The sequence below is a fragment of the Camelus bactrianus genome, chromosome 9 (genome assembly GCF_048773025.1).
Source record: "Camelus bactrianus isolate YW-2024 breed Bactrian camel chromosome 9, ASM4877302v1, whole genome shotgun sequence".
Lineage (NCBI taxonomy): Eukaryota > Metazoa > Chordata > Mammalia > Artiodactyla > Camelidae > Camelus > Camelus bactrianus.
The window spans coordinates 10,740,235-10,757,561 of NC_133547.1; the positions used below are offsets into that span (position 1 = coordinate 10,740,235).

General features: G+C 39.2%; 1 protein-coding gene and 1 long non-coding RNA gene across 2 annotated transcripts in view; one reads left to right on the plus strand and one right to left on the minus strand.

Annotated features, from left to right (window-relative positions):
• Window positions 1–705: 705 nt before the first annotated feature.
• Window positions 706–15,103, minus strand: CXCL17 (C-X-C motif chemokine ligand 17). The gene is made up of 4 exons (XM_010947304.3): window positions 14,887–15,103; window positions 4,202–4,282; window positions 3,458–3,559; window positions 706–1,154 (listed from the first exon to the last, which is right to left on the minus strand). Exons 1-4 carry the CDS (start codon window positions 14,963–14,965, stop codon window positions 1,057–1,059), a joined length of 360 nt encoding a protein of 119 aa, XP_010945606.1. The 5' UTR covers window positions 14,966–15,103; the 3' UTR covers window positions 706–1,056.
• LOC141578587 (uncharacterized) overlaps window positions 9,033–17,327 on the plus strand; it is a 107,197-nt gene continuing 98,902 nt past the window's right edge. Inside the window, exons 1-2 of the long non-coding RNA XR_012509004.1 lie at window positions 9,033–9,959; window positions 10,486–10,537. This is a non-coding gene — a long non-coding RNA (uncharacterized LOC141578587). The remainder of the gene's footprint in view (window positions 9,960–10,485; window positions 10,538–17,327) is intronic.

The following is a 17,327-nucleotide window of genomic DNA, read 5'->3' on the forward strand; positions in this document are numbered from 1 at the left end:
AGTATCCCAACTTAGTCATTTGTTTCAGCTTAATGAAACAAGGGATGATTCTGGAGGAATGATCCTTTTCTAGTCTCCTCTGATGTTTGAGGAAAGGGTCAGAGGGGGAAGCAGGATTTACCCTGTTGTAATTTTTTCTCTTTTTATTCATTCTTTCAAATGGTTACCACTTTAATTTCTTTATATATCCTTCTGTTTATTTTACTTTCATGTTAAAGAAAAAGACATCCTCCTATTTTTATAGCTTGAAGCCCTTTTCAGTTGCATCTGAGATCTTCCACACCATCTTTCTAGCCTTGAACTATGCCTCTGCATATATGTCTTCTGTAGGAGACTGGAAACTCATGGAGTCCAATGACTATTAATGATGACGATGACGATCATGATGATGATGATGATGATGAATACTGGAGGCATTTTACAGGCTAGAAAACTCTACTAGTTTTTTTTTAAACCTATATTATCTTTAGTAATACACTGTCTGACTCATTGCTTTAACTTCTTTGCCCCACCTAACTCTTCCCTCAGAAAGGTTTGTTGAGTGAGTAAGAGAATTAACACATTGGGCAGTAGAAAGAGAGGGAGGATGATGTTGGGGAGAGGTGTGTGTAGGATCAGGTTAAGTTTGGAATGAACAGGTTAAAGTGAGTCATCTGGATTAAATATAAGTTTCCAGACCCCACTGAAAGAAATGATTTTGACCTATTACATTTAAATTATTTATTGACTTCTGTCTGCTATTTGCCTGGTTGTATTTAAGGTCAGGTGGGTCCAGCTGAGAACCCTGAGATTCCTGGCTTCTTTCAGGTAATTAAGCATCAGCCTGGGTAAGGAGAGGCCACAGGAAAATATTGTCAAGGGAAGAAAGCACTAGAGGAATGAATAATCTTGGGGAAAATGTTTTGTTTTGTTTTGTTTTGTTTTTTGAGAATACTGGAATGATAGGGAGTGGGGACAGGGATGGGGAGTTTGGTGTGGGAGAAAAGCATCTTCTAGGTGTGCTCACTGTCTTGTTGACTGAGAATGTTTCATCAAAAGGGTGGGCTGTCAGAGCTCCTATAAAGGCAGAGCAAAGCTTGCCAGCTGACATCGTCTGAGAAATTGCTGGCAGGCTCTGGAGTGCTTGTTTGGACTCCTGTGGTGTCTTTGGTGTCCTAGGGTAAAAAGAAAAGGGAGAGGCTAATGTTAAAAACATTTTTAAAATTTAATTTTTATGAGAGTTTTTAAAATGTTAAAAGTATACTTATCCAGTAGAAATAATTAAAATAAAAAAATATTCAGTAAAAAGTTAAAGGACATCCCTCATCCCAGCCTCTCCACTCCCCACCCCACAGAACTATTGCTAATAGTTTGCTTTAGTCCTCTGTACCTATTTGTATATAAATATAATAGTTTACTCTAAGAAACAAAAATGAGTTTATGCTATTCATTTTGTTGTCTCTGTACTTTAACGAATCTCTTATTATTGTACAATATCATGTAACTGTGGAAACCTGTAAAAATTTACATGTACAGTTCAATAAATAGTTACAATGAAGCTATTCATGAAACTACTACTCAGGCCTAGAAATGAATATTGTCAGCAACCATCCTCCTTTTCTGATCATTATCCTCCCTCTCCTCACAGAAGTAATCCTGACTTTTACAGTAGGCATTTACTTTTTTTTTTCTTTAGAGTTACAACACCTAGGTATACACTCCTAAATAATTTAATTTTGCCTTTTTTTTGAAACTCTGTATATGAAATCATGCTGCAACCATTCTCTTGTCTTTTTTTTTAACTCCACATTGTGCTGGTAAGATTTGTATACATTGTTTCATGTTTGCTCATTTTCACAAATATATAGTATTTGAATATACCACTATTTATTCATTCTCCAAATTTCATTTTGGGGTAGTTATGAGCAGTGCTGCCATCAAATTCTTGTACATGTCTCCTGCAGTATATACACATGTGTTACTTTTCAGTATACTTCTAAGAGTGGCATTGCTTGGTCACAGAGCTTAAACTTTAGTAGATAACTACCAGCACTTTTTCAAAGTGATTTACCGCTTTACACTCCCATTAGCAGGAGGTGAGATTTTTCTCTGTTCTACTCTTACTAATACTTGATATTGTCAGACTTTTAAATTGTTGCCAATCTGATAATGTAGAGTGATCTCGTTTTGGCTTTAATTCCTATTTTTCCAGTTACTAGCAAGGTTGAGTAGCATTTCACATGTTTATTAGCCATTTGGATTATTTTTTGTCTCTGAAGTGCCTATTCAAGTCTTTTGCCTATTTGTTATGTTGCCTGCCTTCCTCTCATTGATCTATAGGAATTCCTTATCTAGTCTGAGTATTAACCCTTTGTCGACTATACACGTTGCAGAAATTACACCTACTTTGTAGACTGTCTTTTTCTTTTTACTGACCAAATTTCTTAATTTCAGTGAAGTCAGATTTATTAATCTTTTCCTCTATGACTTATATTTTTGTAACTTGTTTAAGAAATAGTTTTCTACCCCAAGGTGATGAATATATTCTCCTATATTTCCTTCTAAGTTTGTCCTTCAAATTTATGTCTTTAATCCACCTGAAATTTATTTTTGTGATGAGTTTGAAGTAGGGGGTCTCTGCATCTTTTTTTCACTTAATATGTGGTGGATATCTTTCTCATTAACACATAATGATCTGCCCAATTATCTTTGACAACTTCTGAATTGCCCAGTTTTCTTTTGATGAACATATATTTTATTGAGGTATGATTGACATATAACATATTAGTTTCAGGGGTACAACATAATGATTTGATATTTGCATATATTGCAAAATGATCACACAATGAGTCTGTTTATGATGAACATTAATTTTTTTGTCAATACAAATACTGCTATAATTAATATTCTTGTACATATACCTTTGAGTACCCATGCTCATATTCTATACTAAAGATTTCTTGAAGCAAGATTATGGTTAAAAGGGAAATATTTAAGTTTGTGGTAGGTACTACAAAATTATATTTTACTTCCATCAACAGTAATATAAAGATCTTGATTTATCCCATTCTTGAAAATATCATACTTTCAATCAGTTTTTCATTTGCTAATCTCTTTTTATATGATATTTAATAATGGCTAGAGTAGGGAGGAATCAAATACTGTCTGACACTGACAATGGTGTCATTGTCAGAGATCAATGACCAGGTCTCCAGCAGCCCCATCTCCCTCCACGTTGATAAACAACAGCCTTGTAAATGAAGGCATTTCCATAAGCCTTTCTAGAATTAGGAAACTTGTATTTTGCTCTTCTTGCTCTTCCTATTTTGTTACAAGCTGACACTGAGTAGAAAGGGTGAGGTGTGTGCTTATCCTGGTCTCCATTTCATCTCTCTTGTCTCTTTTCAACACCTGCTTCATCCCTAGTTGATTCCACAGAGTGACCAAGTTTAAGGAAGGTCATTCTTTTGCAACTTACTGGTTTTCTTCACCCTGCCCTTGAAACGATCACAGGGACATGGCTTCTTTGGCAGCCGGGGCACTGTCATGAGTTTTCTTTCAGAGGCTCTCAGGAACCAATCTGAAATAAAGGGGTTGCTGCTTAGGAGGGTTAATATGTTTGAGGGCAGGGCTTCACTTGGCATCTTCCTCGCATCTTTCTCATACTGCAGTGGGTGTGGCAAAGGGTCAACAAAAACAGTCACCACATCCAGTTCTATGAGCACCAGGGTTTCTAGGTTGTTTTGCCTGACCTGTATGGGCAAGAATTTGGTGGCAGATCTGGAGGAAGAGGCATGAGGGTATCATTAGGGAGACCCAAAAGTGAGGAGGAAGACCTAGGTGTCTGCCTTTTAGTGGCTGCTTTACTTCAAGCAAGTCATTTTGATCCTCTGATTCCAGTCTTACCTGTGAATAAAGTAAGATTGAGAAGAGGATCCAGGAAGAACTTGGAAGACAGCCCTAGATTGTTGGGGGAAAAAAGGGAAGGGGGGTTTGGGCAGCCAGAGATTCAGGCAGCTCTCCCCTGGACCTTGGAGCCCTCGCCTCAGCTCTTGCCTGAGGCTCAGGAAGAAAATAAGTGTTGGTGCTGCATGTGGTGGGCTGGTGGAGAGGGGAAAGGGTGAGGTCAGCTCAGGTAACATCTGCACTGGTCTCAGAGGGACTCGAGGGAGTGAGTTGGGATTTTGATGGTGCATTGCTGTTGTCGATGTTGATTACTGACCTTTGCAGTCACATTCTTGGGCGCCTTCTTGGAGCCTCCTCCCAGAAGCTTGGCGTTGGTCCCTGTGGCCTCTGGCGACCCCTGTCGGAAGGAAACAGGTCACTTCCAGGCACTGGAAAGGGAAGGGGCCAAAAGAAACCATCCCCCATCATTGTGCTGCCTAGGTCAGTGCAGCTCCATTTCTTTTCTTTTTTCACTCAGGGATCCTAGGGCACTTCAGGAGAGAAGAATTTTAAATGGATAAGGAATTGAGGTTTACAGTCTGGCCTAGAGAAAAGCTAGGCTGGAGGTAGGGGAAGAAGGAACAGCTTCTGGATAGAAGAGAGGACAAAAGGTAAGGGTTAATCAAGACCTTACAACCTCCCTCCATTAAGATCCCCTCTACACACATGAAAATCCTCAAGACTTAGGAATGAGAGCAAGGAGTAGATTATTCCATAAAGCAGTCAGGAACTTCACCTGACCTCCATGTTTGGTTGTATTTGAATGCATAGTTGCAGTTTAACCATAAGAAGACAATATTTATCTTTGTTCCTCTGGAACAAATCCTTGCCCCTTTAGGCCTCTATTCAAGGCTGTCTTATTGCCTGATGCTATCTTATTCCACTTTGTCATACCTAAAATATTTGTATGACAATCAGGTATGATGTTTTATAGAGATTCTGGGGCCAGAACTTGGCCCAGATAATGCTTCCTCTGAATGAGAGTTTCTGATCTTTCCTGTCAGAATTAATTATGTCTTCACCTGTTTCCCCATGGCATTCGAATGCAGCTCTCTCATTGCCCAATTACACTTACAGTTTGTTGTTTGAAATATGTTGTGGACTAAATTGTGTCCCCTTAAAACTCAATGAAGCCATAACTCTTAATAAGTCAGAATGACTGTTTTTGAAGATAGGGCCTTTAAAGAGATCATTAAGTTAAAATGAGGCCCTTATGGTGGGCTGTAATCCAGGCTGATTGAAATCTTTATAAGAAGAAGAAATTTTGCAACTGCAAAAGTAAGTTCAAAAAGGCAATAAACACATCTATCATTAATTACTGTAAATGTTAATGGGCTAAATCCTCCAGTTAAAAGATGTAGAGTGGCAGACTGGATAATAAAGCAAGAACCTACAATATGCTGCATACAAGTGACCCACTTTAGGGAGAAGGACACATATAGTTTGAGAGTGGAAAAGGATATTCCATGCAAATGGAAAAGCCAAAAAAGCAGGTGTAGTAGCACTGATTTCAGACAAAATAGACTTTAAAACAAAGGCCAAAAAGAAAGATAAAGAAGGACATTTTATAATGATTAAAGGAGTGATACAAGATGAGGATATTACACTCATTAATATATATGCACCCAATATAGAAGCACCTAAGTACATAAAACAATTACTAACAGAGATAAAGGGGGAAATTGATGGGAATACAATCATTGTCGGAGATTTTAACACCACATTAACATCACTAGACAGATCTACCAGACAGAAAATAAATAAGGCAACAGAAAAATTAAATACTACAATAGAAAAATTAGATCTGGTGGATATTTTCAGAGCATTACACACCCCCAAAAATAGGATATACATTCTCTTCAAGTGCACATGGAACGTTTTTTAGGATTGATCATGTACTTCAGCACAAAAGAAGCCTCAACAATTTTAAGAAGATAGAAATTATCTCAAGCATCTTTACTGACCACAAAGCCATGAAACTAGAAATCAACTACAGAGAAACAAAGGAGAAAAAAGGAAAGCATGGAGATTAAACAACATGCTATTAAAAAACCAATGGGTCAATGATGAAATTAAAGTTGAAATTAAAAAATACGTTGAGACAAATGAAAATGAAAACACAACCACACAAAATTCATGGGACACAGCAAAGGCACTGCTAAGAGGAAGGTTATAGCGATACAGGCCTTCCTCAAAAAAGAAGAACAATCTCAAATAAACAATCTAACCAACGAGCTAAAAGAATTAGAAAAAGAAGAGCAAAAAACCCCTAAAGACAGCACAAGGAAGGAAATAATAAAGATCAGGGAGGAAATAAATAAAGTAGAGATTTAAAAAACCATAGAAAAAAATCAATCAAACCAAAAACTGTTTTTTTGGAAAAGTAAATAAAATCAACAAACCTCTGACCAAACTCACAAAGAAGAAAAAAGAGAGAGCACAAATAAACAAAATAAGAAAGGAAAATGGAGAAATTACAACAAATAACATAGAAATACAGAATATCATACGATAATATTATGAAAAACTATATGGAACCAAAATGGATAACCTAGAGGAGATGGACAAATTTCTGGAAACATACAGTCCACCAAGACTGAACCAAGAAGAAACTGACCACTTGAACAAACCAATCACTAGAAATGAAATTGAATTAGCAATAAAAAGCCTCCCTACAAATTAAAGTCCAGGACCGGAAGACTTCACTGGGGAATTCTACCAAACATACAAAGAACTCATAGCAGTCCTTCTCAAACTCTTCCAGAAGATTGAAAAGGAGGGAATACTCCCAAACTCATTCTATGAAGCCACCATCACCCTGATACCAAAACCAGGCAAAGACACTACAAAAAAAGAGAATTATAGGCCAATATCACTGATGAACATAGATGCCAAAATCCTCAACAAAATATTAGCAAATAGAATCCAGCAGCACATAAAAAAGATTATACAACATGACCAAGTGGGGTTCATCCCAGGGACACAAGGGTGGTTCAACATATGCAAATCAACCAATATAATACACCACATCAACAAGAGAAAGGACAAAAACCACATGATCATCTCAATCGATGCAGAAAAAGCATTTGATAAAATTCAACACCCGTTTGTGATAAAAACTCTCACCAAAGTGGGTACAGAGGGAACATATCTCAACATAGTAAAAGCTATATATGACAAACCTACAGCCAGCATAGTACTCAATGGTGAAAGACTCAAAAGCTTCCCACTAAAGTCTGGGACAAGACAAGGATGCCCACTATCACCACTCCTATTCAACATAGTCTTGGAAGTCCTAGCCAGAGCAATTAGGCAAGAGAGAGAAATAAAAGGGATCCAAATTGGAAAAGAAGAGTTAAAAGTGTCAGTATATGCTGATGACATGTTACTATATATAGAAAACCCTAAAAGGTCCACACAAAAACTACTAGAGCTGATCGAAGAATTTAGCAAGGTAGCAGGTTTCAAGACTAACTTTCAAAAATCAGTTGCATTTCTTTACACTAATGATAAATCAACAGAAAAAGAAAGTAAAGAAACAATCCCCTTTAAAATAGCACCCAAAGTAATAAAATACCTAGGAATAAATCTAACCAAGGAGATGAAAGAATTATATACAGAAAACTATAGACCATTGATGAAGGAAGTTAAAGAAGACTTTAAAAAATGGAAAGATATCCCATGCTCTTGGATTAGAAGAATCAATATTGTTAAAATGATCATACTGCCCAAGGCAATCTACAGATTTAATGCAATCCCTATCAGATTACCCAGGACGTATTTCATAGAACTAGAACAAATCATAGTAAAATTTATATGGAACCACAAAAGACCTAGAATTGCCAAAGCATTACTGAAGAAAAAGAAAGAGGCTGGAGGAATAACTCTCCCAGACTTCAGACAATACTACAGAGCTACAGTATTCAAGACAGCATGGTATTGGTACCAAAACAGACATATAGACCAATGGAACAGAATAGAGAGCCCAGAAATGAACCCACAAACTTTTGGTCTACTAATCTTCGACAAAGGAGGCAAGAATATACAATGGAGTAAAGACAGTCTCTTCAGCAAATGGTGTTGGGAAAACTGGACAGCAGCATGTAAAACAATGAAGCTAGAACACTCCCTTACACGAAACACAAAAATAAACTCAAAATGGATCAAAGACTTAAACATAAGACAAGATACAATAAACCTCTTAGAGGAAAATATAGGCAAAACATTATCTGACATACATCTCAAAAATTTTCTCCTAGAAGAAATAAAAGCAAGAATAAACAAATGGGACCTAATGAAACTTATGAGCTTCTGCACAGCAAAGGAAACCATAAGTAAAACAAAAAGACAACCTACGGAATGGGAAAAAAATTTTGCAAATGAAACCGACAAAGGCTTGAGCTCCAGAATATATAAGTAGCTCATACGACTCAATAAGAAAAAAATAAACAACCCAATCCAAAAATGGGCAGAAGACCTAAACAAGCAATTCTCCAAGGAAGACATACAAATGATCAATAGACACATGAAAAAATGCTCAATATCACTAATTATCAGAAAAATGCAAATCAAAACTACGATGAGGTATCACCTCACACCAGTCAGAATGGCCATCATTCAAAAATCCACAAATGACAAATGCCGGAGAGACTGTGGAGAAAAGGGAACCCTCCTTCACTGCTGGTGGGAATGCCGTTTGGTGCAGCCACTGTGGAAAACAGTATGGAGATTCCTCAAAAGACTAGGAATAGACTTACCATATGACCCAGGAATCCCGTTCCTGGGCATATATCCAGAAGGAACCCTACTTCAGGATGACACCTGCACCCCAATGTTCATAGCAGCACTATTTACAATAGCCAAGACATGGAGACAGCCTAAATGTCCATCAACAGATGACTGGATAAAGAAGAAGTGGTATATTTATACAATGGAATACTACTCAGCCATAAAAACCGACAACATAACGCCATTTGCAGCAACGTGGATGCTCCTGGAGAATGTCATTCTAAGTGAAGTAAGCCAGAAAGAGAAAGAAAAATACCATATGAGATCGCTCATATGTGGAATCTGAAAAAAAACAAAGCATAAATGCAAAACAGAAACAGACTCATAGACATAGAATACAAACTTGTGGTTGCCAAGGGGGCGGGGGGTGGGAAGGGACAGACTGGGATTTCAAAATGTAGAATAGATAAACAAGATTATACTGTATTGCACAGGGAAATATATACAAGAGCTTATGGTAGCTCACAGAGAAAAAAATGTGACAATGAATATATATATATATGTTCATGTATAACTGAAAAACTGCTCTACACTGGAATTTGACACAACACTGTAAAATGATGATAACTCAATAAAAAGTGTTAAAAAAAAAAAAAAGAAGAAGAGATTTGGGCACACAGAGAGTCACCAAGCATGTTACACGCACAGAGGAATGACCAGGTGAGGAACTAGTAAAGAGACGGCCATCTGTAAGCCAAGGAGAGAGTCCCCAAAGTAACCAAGTTTGCTGACACTTGCTCTTGGACTTCTAGCCTCCAAAATTGTGAGAAAATAAATTACTGTTGTTTAAGCCACCCGGTCTGTGGTATTTTGTCGTGGTAGTGCTAGCAAACTAAAAATCTTTCTCCTTCACTGGACTCTGAACCAGTGGCTCAGAAGTCATTCAGCTACACGGCTCCTGACACATCATAGGCACATTTATGTTTCTGTGATAAGCAGACAGACAAGCTGTCTAGAAAGGGCCCTTAGAGCAGCATCTGGCTCCATCCAACTCCCCTATTTCCCAGACTCATGCCCTTTCTGCCACACAGATGGAAGGTGTTGCATCATTTCTCCAAGTGCTGGTTTCCAAATTGTTCTCATATGCTGTTTTGAGTTGTGTGAAAATAATTTCAACAGGCATAGCCCCTGCCATCTAAACTTTTCTAATATTTTACTCTCACCTGACCTCCATTTCTGGTTCCAGAGTAAAGCCACAGAATATTAGAACCAGAGGGAATTTAGAGATTACCAGTGGAATCCCTTCAGTGAGAAGTTTTTCTTTTTCATTCTAAATGCAACGTAACTATGTTACAGAGAATTTGGAATACAAATAAAGAAATCTTATTCTCACCAAATGTTGGCATTTTGGCATGTTTCCTGCATATGATTTTCTTTAGATCATGATAACCATACCATGTGAATAAATTTCTTTTTGTTCACTATATAAGCATATTGCTATGTTACCTACAACATTTATAACAGACATTTTGAATGACTGGATAACATTCCCAATTTTATGTGCTCCAGATTACTTAACTTTTCTCTCATTGCTGAATATTTAGATTGTATTATTTTTGGATATTGATAAATTTCTTTGTGCTTGTAATTGTTTTCTAAATGTTGGATTGCTGACTTAGGGAAGATTTCCCAAATGGAATTACTGGGGCAAAAGTTGAGAACAGTTTATATTCCCTTTTTTTTACCTTTATATTTTTTGATACCATTACTAAGTTGCTTTTAAAAGGGTTATACAAATTAACTAAATCACTATCTCTTTTTTTTTTCCCCCAGGTAAGGAAACTGAGACCCAGAGAAAGCAAATGAAAAGCCCAAGTTCACAAAGGTAAAGATGACTCATCTGGAGCTAAAATCCAGGTTTAAGACTCTTAGTCTGTTGTTCTTTTTGCAGCCCTGCATGACCCTAATTTCATGGTGTAACTGAAAATACAGCTGCATGTTAATATAGTATTATGTACCTCAAAACAAACATCAGACATTTTTGAACCGCCTTTGCAATTTTTGCTATAGCTTATACCACCTCTTATACTATTTAGTTCATACTTCTGCTCTAAACAAATTTGATTTACATAAGAGGTTCATCCAATGCAGTATTTTCTATGAGATTGTGGGTTTGATACATGCTTAGCTTTTTTCTAACACGCATTAAAATAAACATATAACTATTAAAGTAAAAGCTAATTTATGTTCTAACTAAAATCAGTTTTGGAAAATATTGATATGGTGGAATAGCATGGACTTGATGTCAGACAGACTTAGGAGTCAACTACTTGCTCTGTCACTTAACTATGTGGTCTTGGAGAAGTCACTTAGCTTCTTTGGTCTTTGGTTCTCTGATTTGTAAAGAGACAGTATTGGTATCCACCTTGCCAAGCTGTTAGAAGTAAATGAACTACTGTGTGGCCCAGTGCCCAAGGAGGTGTTCTGTACATAATGGTTATTATTGCAGACTTCTGATTATTTCCCAAAGTAAATGTCCATGCTGGACTGTTTGGCTTATTGCTTTCTGCTCTTTGGCATATGTAAAGAAGTAGCTTCCACTTGTTAGTTTTTGTGGTAGATCTGTTGTTATTTTGACTTTCCAGTTCCACTGTGTATTAGTTTTGTGGTTTTGGACAAGTTGCTTAACTCTTCTGTGCCCCATTTACCTAATTCATAAAATGGGGCTAAAAAAAGTATATTGGTATGTGTGTACATACATCTGTTTCTTCGCTCTGTCCGCCAGAGGGCCTAGATGCAATAGCCCTAATAGCAATGGGTAATACCTTTGTGCGCAAGGTTTGTGTATATCACTCCCCCATTAAAGGAACCAGGGCCCCTTAGAGAAATGGCTGACTCCAAGGACAGGGAAGGAAAGCAGAAGATGAGCCTGGAACATCTTGTGGTATCAGAAAGTCAAAAACTGCTAAAAAAAACCCCAATCTGTCAAAATGATGCAGAGGCCAGTCTGAAGAGGCTCTCAGTGGCCAGTTTTGGGACAATATGAACAACATTATAAATAAGGATAGTAATAAATTATAATACACAAATATCCCTGAGAATTTACTTATATAAACTAATAATTGAATACCTGAATAAAGGGGAGAAGGAATAGCTCTTTCTTATAGTAGAATCCTACTTGATAAATTTAGAAGGAATGATGGAAATAGAAAATCACCATTTGGCTAAGGCCATAGTAATACTTGTTGTAGGCAAGAATCATCAATGATTTTCAAAATTAATTGGCAAAAGTATGATTAGAAGAAACAGGCTATTTGCATAGCTCAAAGTGTCTCTCCAGAAGATACTTATTATTTTCAATGGGAAAACAGTGTCTTTATGGACACCGCCTTAAGCAGTGTTCAAACTTAACATCAAGAGATACTGTTAACGTGGGCCTTCTGATGTGTTGCACCAAGAAGGCAAACATCACTTCTGTGGTGTTTTTGCCAAAAATCATAATCTGAATTTAATCATGAGGAAACATCAGATAAGTCCAAATTGAGGGACGTTCTGTAAAATAATTGACAGTGCTCTTCAAAAGTGTCAAGGGCATGGAAGACAAGGAAGTTCTGAGAAAGTGCCCTGGATTGGAGGAGACCAGGAGAGATGATAACTTTCTTCAGTGTAGGATCTTGGATTGGATTCTGACCGGGAAAAGGACATCAATGGATGATTAACAAACTCTGAACATTTGTCCATTAGCTAGTAGTATTGTATCATTGCTAATTTTCTGGTTTTGATAATTGTATTATGGTTATGTCTGGTGTTATTTGAAAAAAACCTGGATGGAGGATATATTGGAACTCTGATTATTTTTACAACAATATTTAAGTCTGAGAAATGAAAAGTTAAAAAAATACATTAGATTTCTGTGAAGACACATGAAGTGTAATACATATGAAGTGCTGAGGACAGCCTGCCACAAAGGATTGTTTAACACGTAGGTGCTATTGGTACAGGTCATTTTATAAGTTATAAATAATCTTATAAGTAATGCGTATTCTATTATTGTAAGTAATTTATTTCCTAACATTGTCATCGCTTCTTACCGATTTCATTTTTCCCCCCTCCCCTGTAAAAAGCATATTAAGCATGTATGTGTTTTTTCTTTTAAAGAGATAAGGTAGGATCAGATTTTATTTTGAGAAAGTTCTCTAGGGGCTGAAGGAGTATTACTTCCTTCCTCCAGACTTGGTCCTGTGTTGCAAACTATGCTGGCCTGGGAAACAAGGATCGAGCCCGGGCATCACTGAACCGATGTGGTTTGTCATTGTGCCACCTGGCGGCGGAGTGCGCTTTCCCCAACCTGTCGCCCTTGTGCCTTAGGAGCTACTTTAGCTGTTTTACTCAGTTACATTTATTGAACTCTTACTAGGTTCGTATGAGCAGTCATTTAGTCTTCACAGCAGTTGTATTCACTAAGTGGTATTTTATTCATTTTAAGATAGTAAGACTGAGGTTCAAAAATTTTAAGCATCCTGTCCAGGGTTTCAAAGTAAGTGATGGAGCCAGGATTTGGATTGCAGTTGCCCTGAATTCAAATTTGATTCTAAAAGTTCCGGGAGTCAAAAAATCTCTCCATGTGTAGGGATTATTGGTATAAAGCAGCGGCTCTCAACTGGAGGGTGGTTTCCACCTCCAGGGGAAGTTTGGCAATGACTGGAGATATTTTTGGCTGTATTAACTGGGAGGAGGTAGGGGAGAGGCTGCTACTGGCTTCTAGTGGGTAGAGGCCAGGCGAATGTTGCTAAACAGGTTACAACGCATAGAACAGCACCCCTACAGCAAAGAATTATCCATCCCTAATGTCAATAGAGCTGCTATGAAACCCAGGTGTCAAGTCTTCTAAAGGCAACATTTTGAACGTAGAAATCTGAGGCTTTATTTTTTCACTTAGCAAATATTTACTGAGCACTGTGCCGGATAATGTGAGCGATGTGGAAACAATACACCAGTCTGTGCCAATGGGGAGGCTGCAGATAGAAGGGCAGGGGTGGGGGTGGGAGATGCACGCCAACACCTCAACTTAAGGCAGAACATGAAAAGTGCAGAGAGAGTCAAGTTAGGGCTAAGCTTGTTCACATGAGGGAGAGCTCATATCTGATCCTGGGTGGAGTCAAGGGAGGCTGGAGGGGAGGTGGTTTTAGGCAGGTTGTGTGAGCAAAGTTGAGCTGGTGGGAAAGCACAGGACCAGCTCGGGAACAGCCCGAGGTCTAGTTGAGTGGAGCCCAGAGGCCTGGTTAGTGCGAGGAGGGGTGGACGGGAAAGGCAGCTGTGGCTGGAGCTTTGAATCCAGGCTGAGGACTCTAGCCTTGGTGTCAGTCCTGGTGGTGGAAAAGCCTTTCCTTCCAGAAGGGTGTTCTAGGCCCTAAGGCTGTGTGGCCCAGCAGCTTCCAGAGAGCTCTCTCTGTAATGGAGGGGATGTTAGAAATTGGGATGGAGTAGGGTGAACTCCTGATTTTAGGACCACGAGTCGATGCTAAGTATGTTACAAAGCTATTTCATTTCAAAGTGGCCCTTGGGAGATGTTTCCCTCAAGTGGCAGCACACATGGGGATCGGTCCCTTCTGCACAGTTGTACTGCTAAGGGCCTGGCCACTTGGGCTGTAGTGAAAGCTGGAGCCAATTCAGAACCCCTAACCCAAGGTCTGCTTCCCAAAGGTGAGCTGTTCAAACAGGGCTTGGTGTGGCTACAGCTTCAAACATGGTACTACCTGGTGGTGTGATTTTTCTAGTTTATCACCTTACCGTGTAATCATATTAAAAATTGTTAGAATATAATCGAGGACTTCCTTATTGTCTACAGATGTACAATTGCCTTCAACATCCTCCTACTACCGCCACCAGTAATTTCCCCAGGGGAAATTACTCTCTGGAACAAGGATTGGGGGAGAGGTAAGATAGCAAATATTTGAAGAGCAGTTATTTTTTCTCCCACCAGGTACAGTTCCAGACACTTTCATACACGCTGGCTCCTTTAACTCTCACAACCCTCTTTGGATTTATGTACAGTTCTTTCCTTTTTGTAAATCAGCGAATGAGGAAACAGGCACAGAGAAAGGCTCACTTGCCCCTCATTCCTGTAGCCTGAAGAGGCTACATTTTACTGCATGTGTGGTCATACTCTTTTCTGTTTTGCCACATTTTCTCCCACCCTTTATCCCTTTCAAAAAAATTTAATCTTTTTTTTACCTGGATTTGGGCTGCTGGAGACCATGGACATCAGCATTAGTAGCAGCAGCAGAAGGAGGGAAGAGATTAGAACTTTCATTTCAACTGCTGGTGCTGTGGTAGGTCACTTGAAGACTGTGTGGAAGGTTCCCAGTTAGAAGGTCTGTGCTTTAATCCCAGGCCAGTGTTCTCTTTAGATGGCGAGAACGTATAAGTGACCCTGGCCTTGTTAGGTAACAGTTAAGTTGGATCATGTGCTTTATGGGAATCTGGGAGGTCAAACTGGCCAAACAAAAGAAATGAAGCATTCTTAAGAACATGAGAGGGTGACTGATAACTTGGCAGCATAACTCATTCCCTCCCTTCTTTCTTCCTGCCTCCCTACCTACCAACATGCTTTGATTTCTTCCCCAAGTCTTTTTGCTTGTTTGAATTTCCTTATACCGAGTGACATTTTCTAGCTTAATATCTGGCAGGAAAGTGAATGCTAAAGGTTGGCAAAGAGAGGATGATACGGTCTGTTTCCCCTCTGTCTTCCCCACTCTCATCCTTGGCACAATGTCGGCAACAGCAGTGTTGTTGTTTGGGAAGTTGCTGCGTCCTGGCTGTTTATAATTTCCCCGAATTCTGTGGCCACGTAAGGTGGGAAGCAGAGAGGACCAAGGAGGAGAGGCTCTTCTCTCTTGCCCCAAACCCTGCCCTGGAGCACTGGGTCAAAGCAGGCCTCCTCGTTTGTCAGGAAGGTGGCCGTGGCCTAAGCGCTCCTGCCTAAAGGAGAGGGAACTGGGTTGGTGGAAGACCCTCTAGGCTTCAGGTCCAAGAGGGTTTGAGAAACAGCAACCGCAGCAGGGGAGGTGTTTGTCCAGGCTGCTGAGGCTCTTGGCGTCACACCTTGTTTGGAAACAGCCCAAGGGTAAAAGAGGAAGTGATACTACTTGGAGCAAATGTTAGGAGTACAGAACATCAGCACTTACTACACCTGACTGGTGGATGACTCCATGGGAAAGCAAAGCACCCCCTCAGCTCCATGTGTGTGCGTGATCTTCTGTCAGAAAAATTTCCTTTCTGGTACTGGACTGCACTTTCACATGCTTTCTGACATAGCAGGCCTAGTTAAAGAGTTACGAAATATTCAAATAAGCAAACATTTACAGAGCACTCCCAAAGTGCCAGGCCCTACTTAATTTCAGGAACATAAAAATGAATAATAAACAGCCCCTGCCTCAAAAATCCCCACCCAATTAGCTCCATGCCGTCTGCTCTGCCCTCCACCAGCACAAATCCAACCCCACCCTGGAGACCCAGCCCCGGTTCCACCGAACCCAGAGTGCCTTAAGCTACTCACAGTCCACAGTGAACTCCCATCACTTCTGAAATCTGGTTCCACCACATCTCTAAGTTTTATGAAGTGTATGTCATCTCCCTGGCTAGACTTGAGCTTCCTGAGGACAGACACCTCAGGAAGAATTCGTTAGAATTTTCCATGTAGGAGCCTCATCAGTGGGTTATATCAGACCAAGCTCAGACTGAGTCTGAGCCTTCAAATCGAGGACAGTCTCCACTGTCTAGCACAGTGCCTGCCGCCTGCAGATGCTTTATAAACTCTGTAGTAGCAAAGCCTACATTCAACTCTCCAGCACGTCCATAGGCAAGAACAATCCGAAATCGAGCGGGTAAGAATGAGCAAACAGAAACTATGCCTTACATGAAAAAATGCTCAATAGCACTAATTATCAGAGAAGTGCAAATGAAAACTACAGTGAGGTATCACCTCACACCAGTCAGAATGACCATCATTCAAAAGTCCATGAACAATAAATGCTGGAGAGGGTGTGAAGAAAAGGGAGCCCTCCTACACTGCTCATGGAAATGTAGTTTGGTGCAGCTTTTATGCAACACAGTAAGAAGATTCCTCAAAAAACTAAAAATAGATTTACCATATGATCCAGCAATCCCACTCCTGGGTGTATATCTGGAGGGAACGCTAATTCGAAAAGATACATGCACCCCAATGTTTATAGCACCACTATATATAATAGGCAAGACATGGAAGTAACCTAAATGTGCATCAACATTGACTGGATAAAGAAATTGTTGTATATTTATACAATCGAATACTACTCAGCCATAATAATAGTAAAATAATGCCATTTGCAGCAACATGGATGGACCTGGAGATTGTCATTCTAAATGAAAGAAAGCCAGAAAGAGAAAGAAAAACACCATATATCCTTCATATGTGAATCTAAAAAAAAAAAAAAAAAAAAAGACACTATGAACTCATCTACACAACAGAAAGAGACTCGCAGACTTAGTAAACAATCTTACGATTAGCAGGGAAAGGCGGTGGGAAAGGGTAAATTTGGGAGTTTGAGATTTACAAATGTTAGCTACTATATATAAAAATAGATTAAAAATTAGTTTCTTCTGTATAGCACAGGGAAGTATGTTCAATGTCTTGT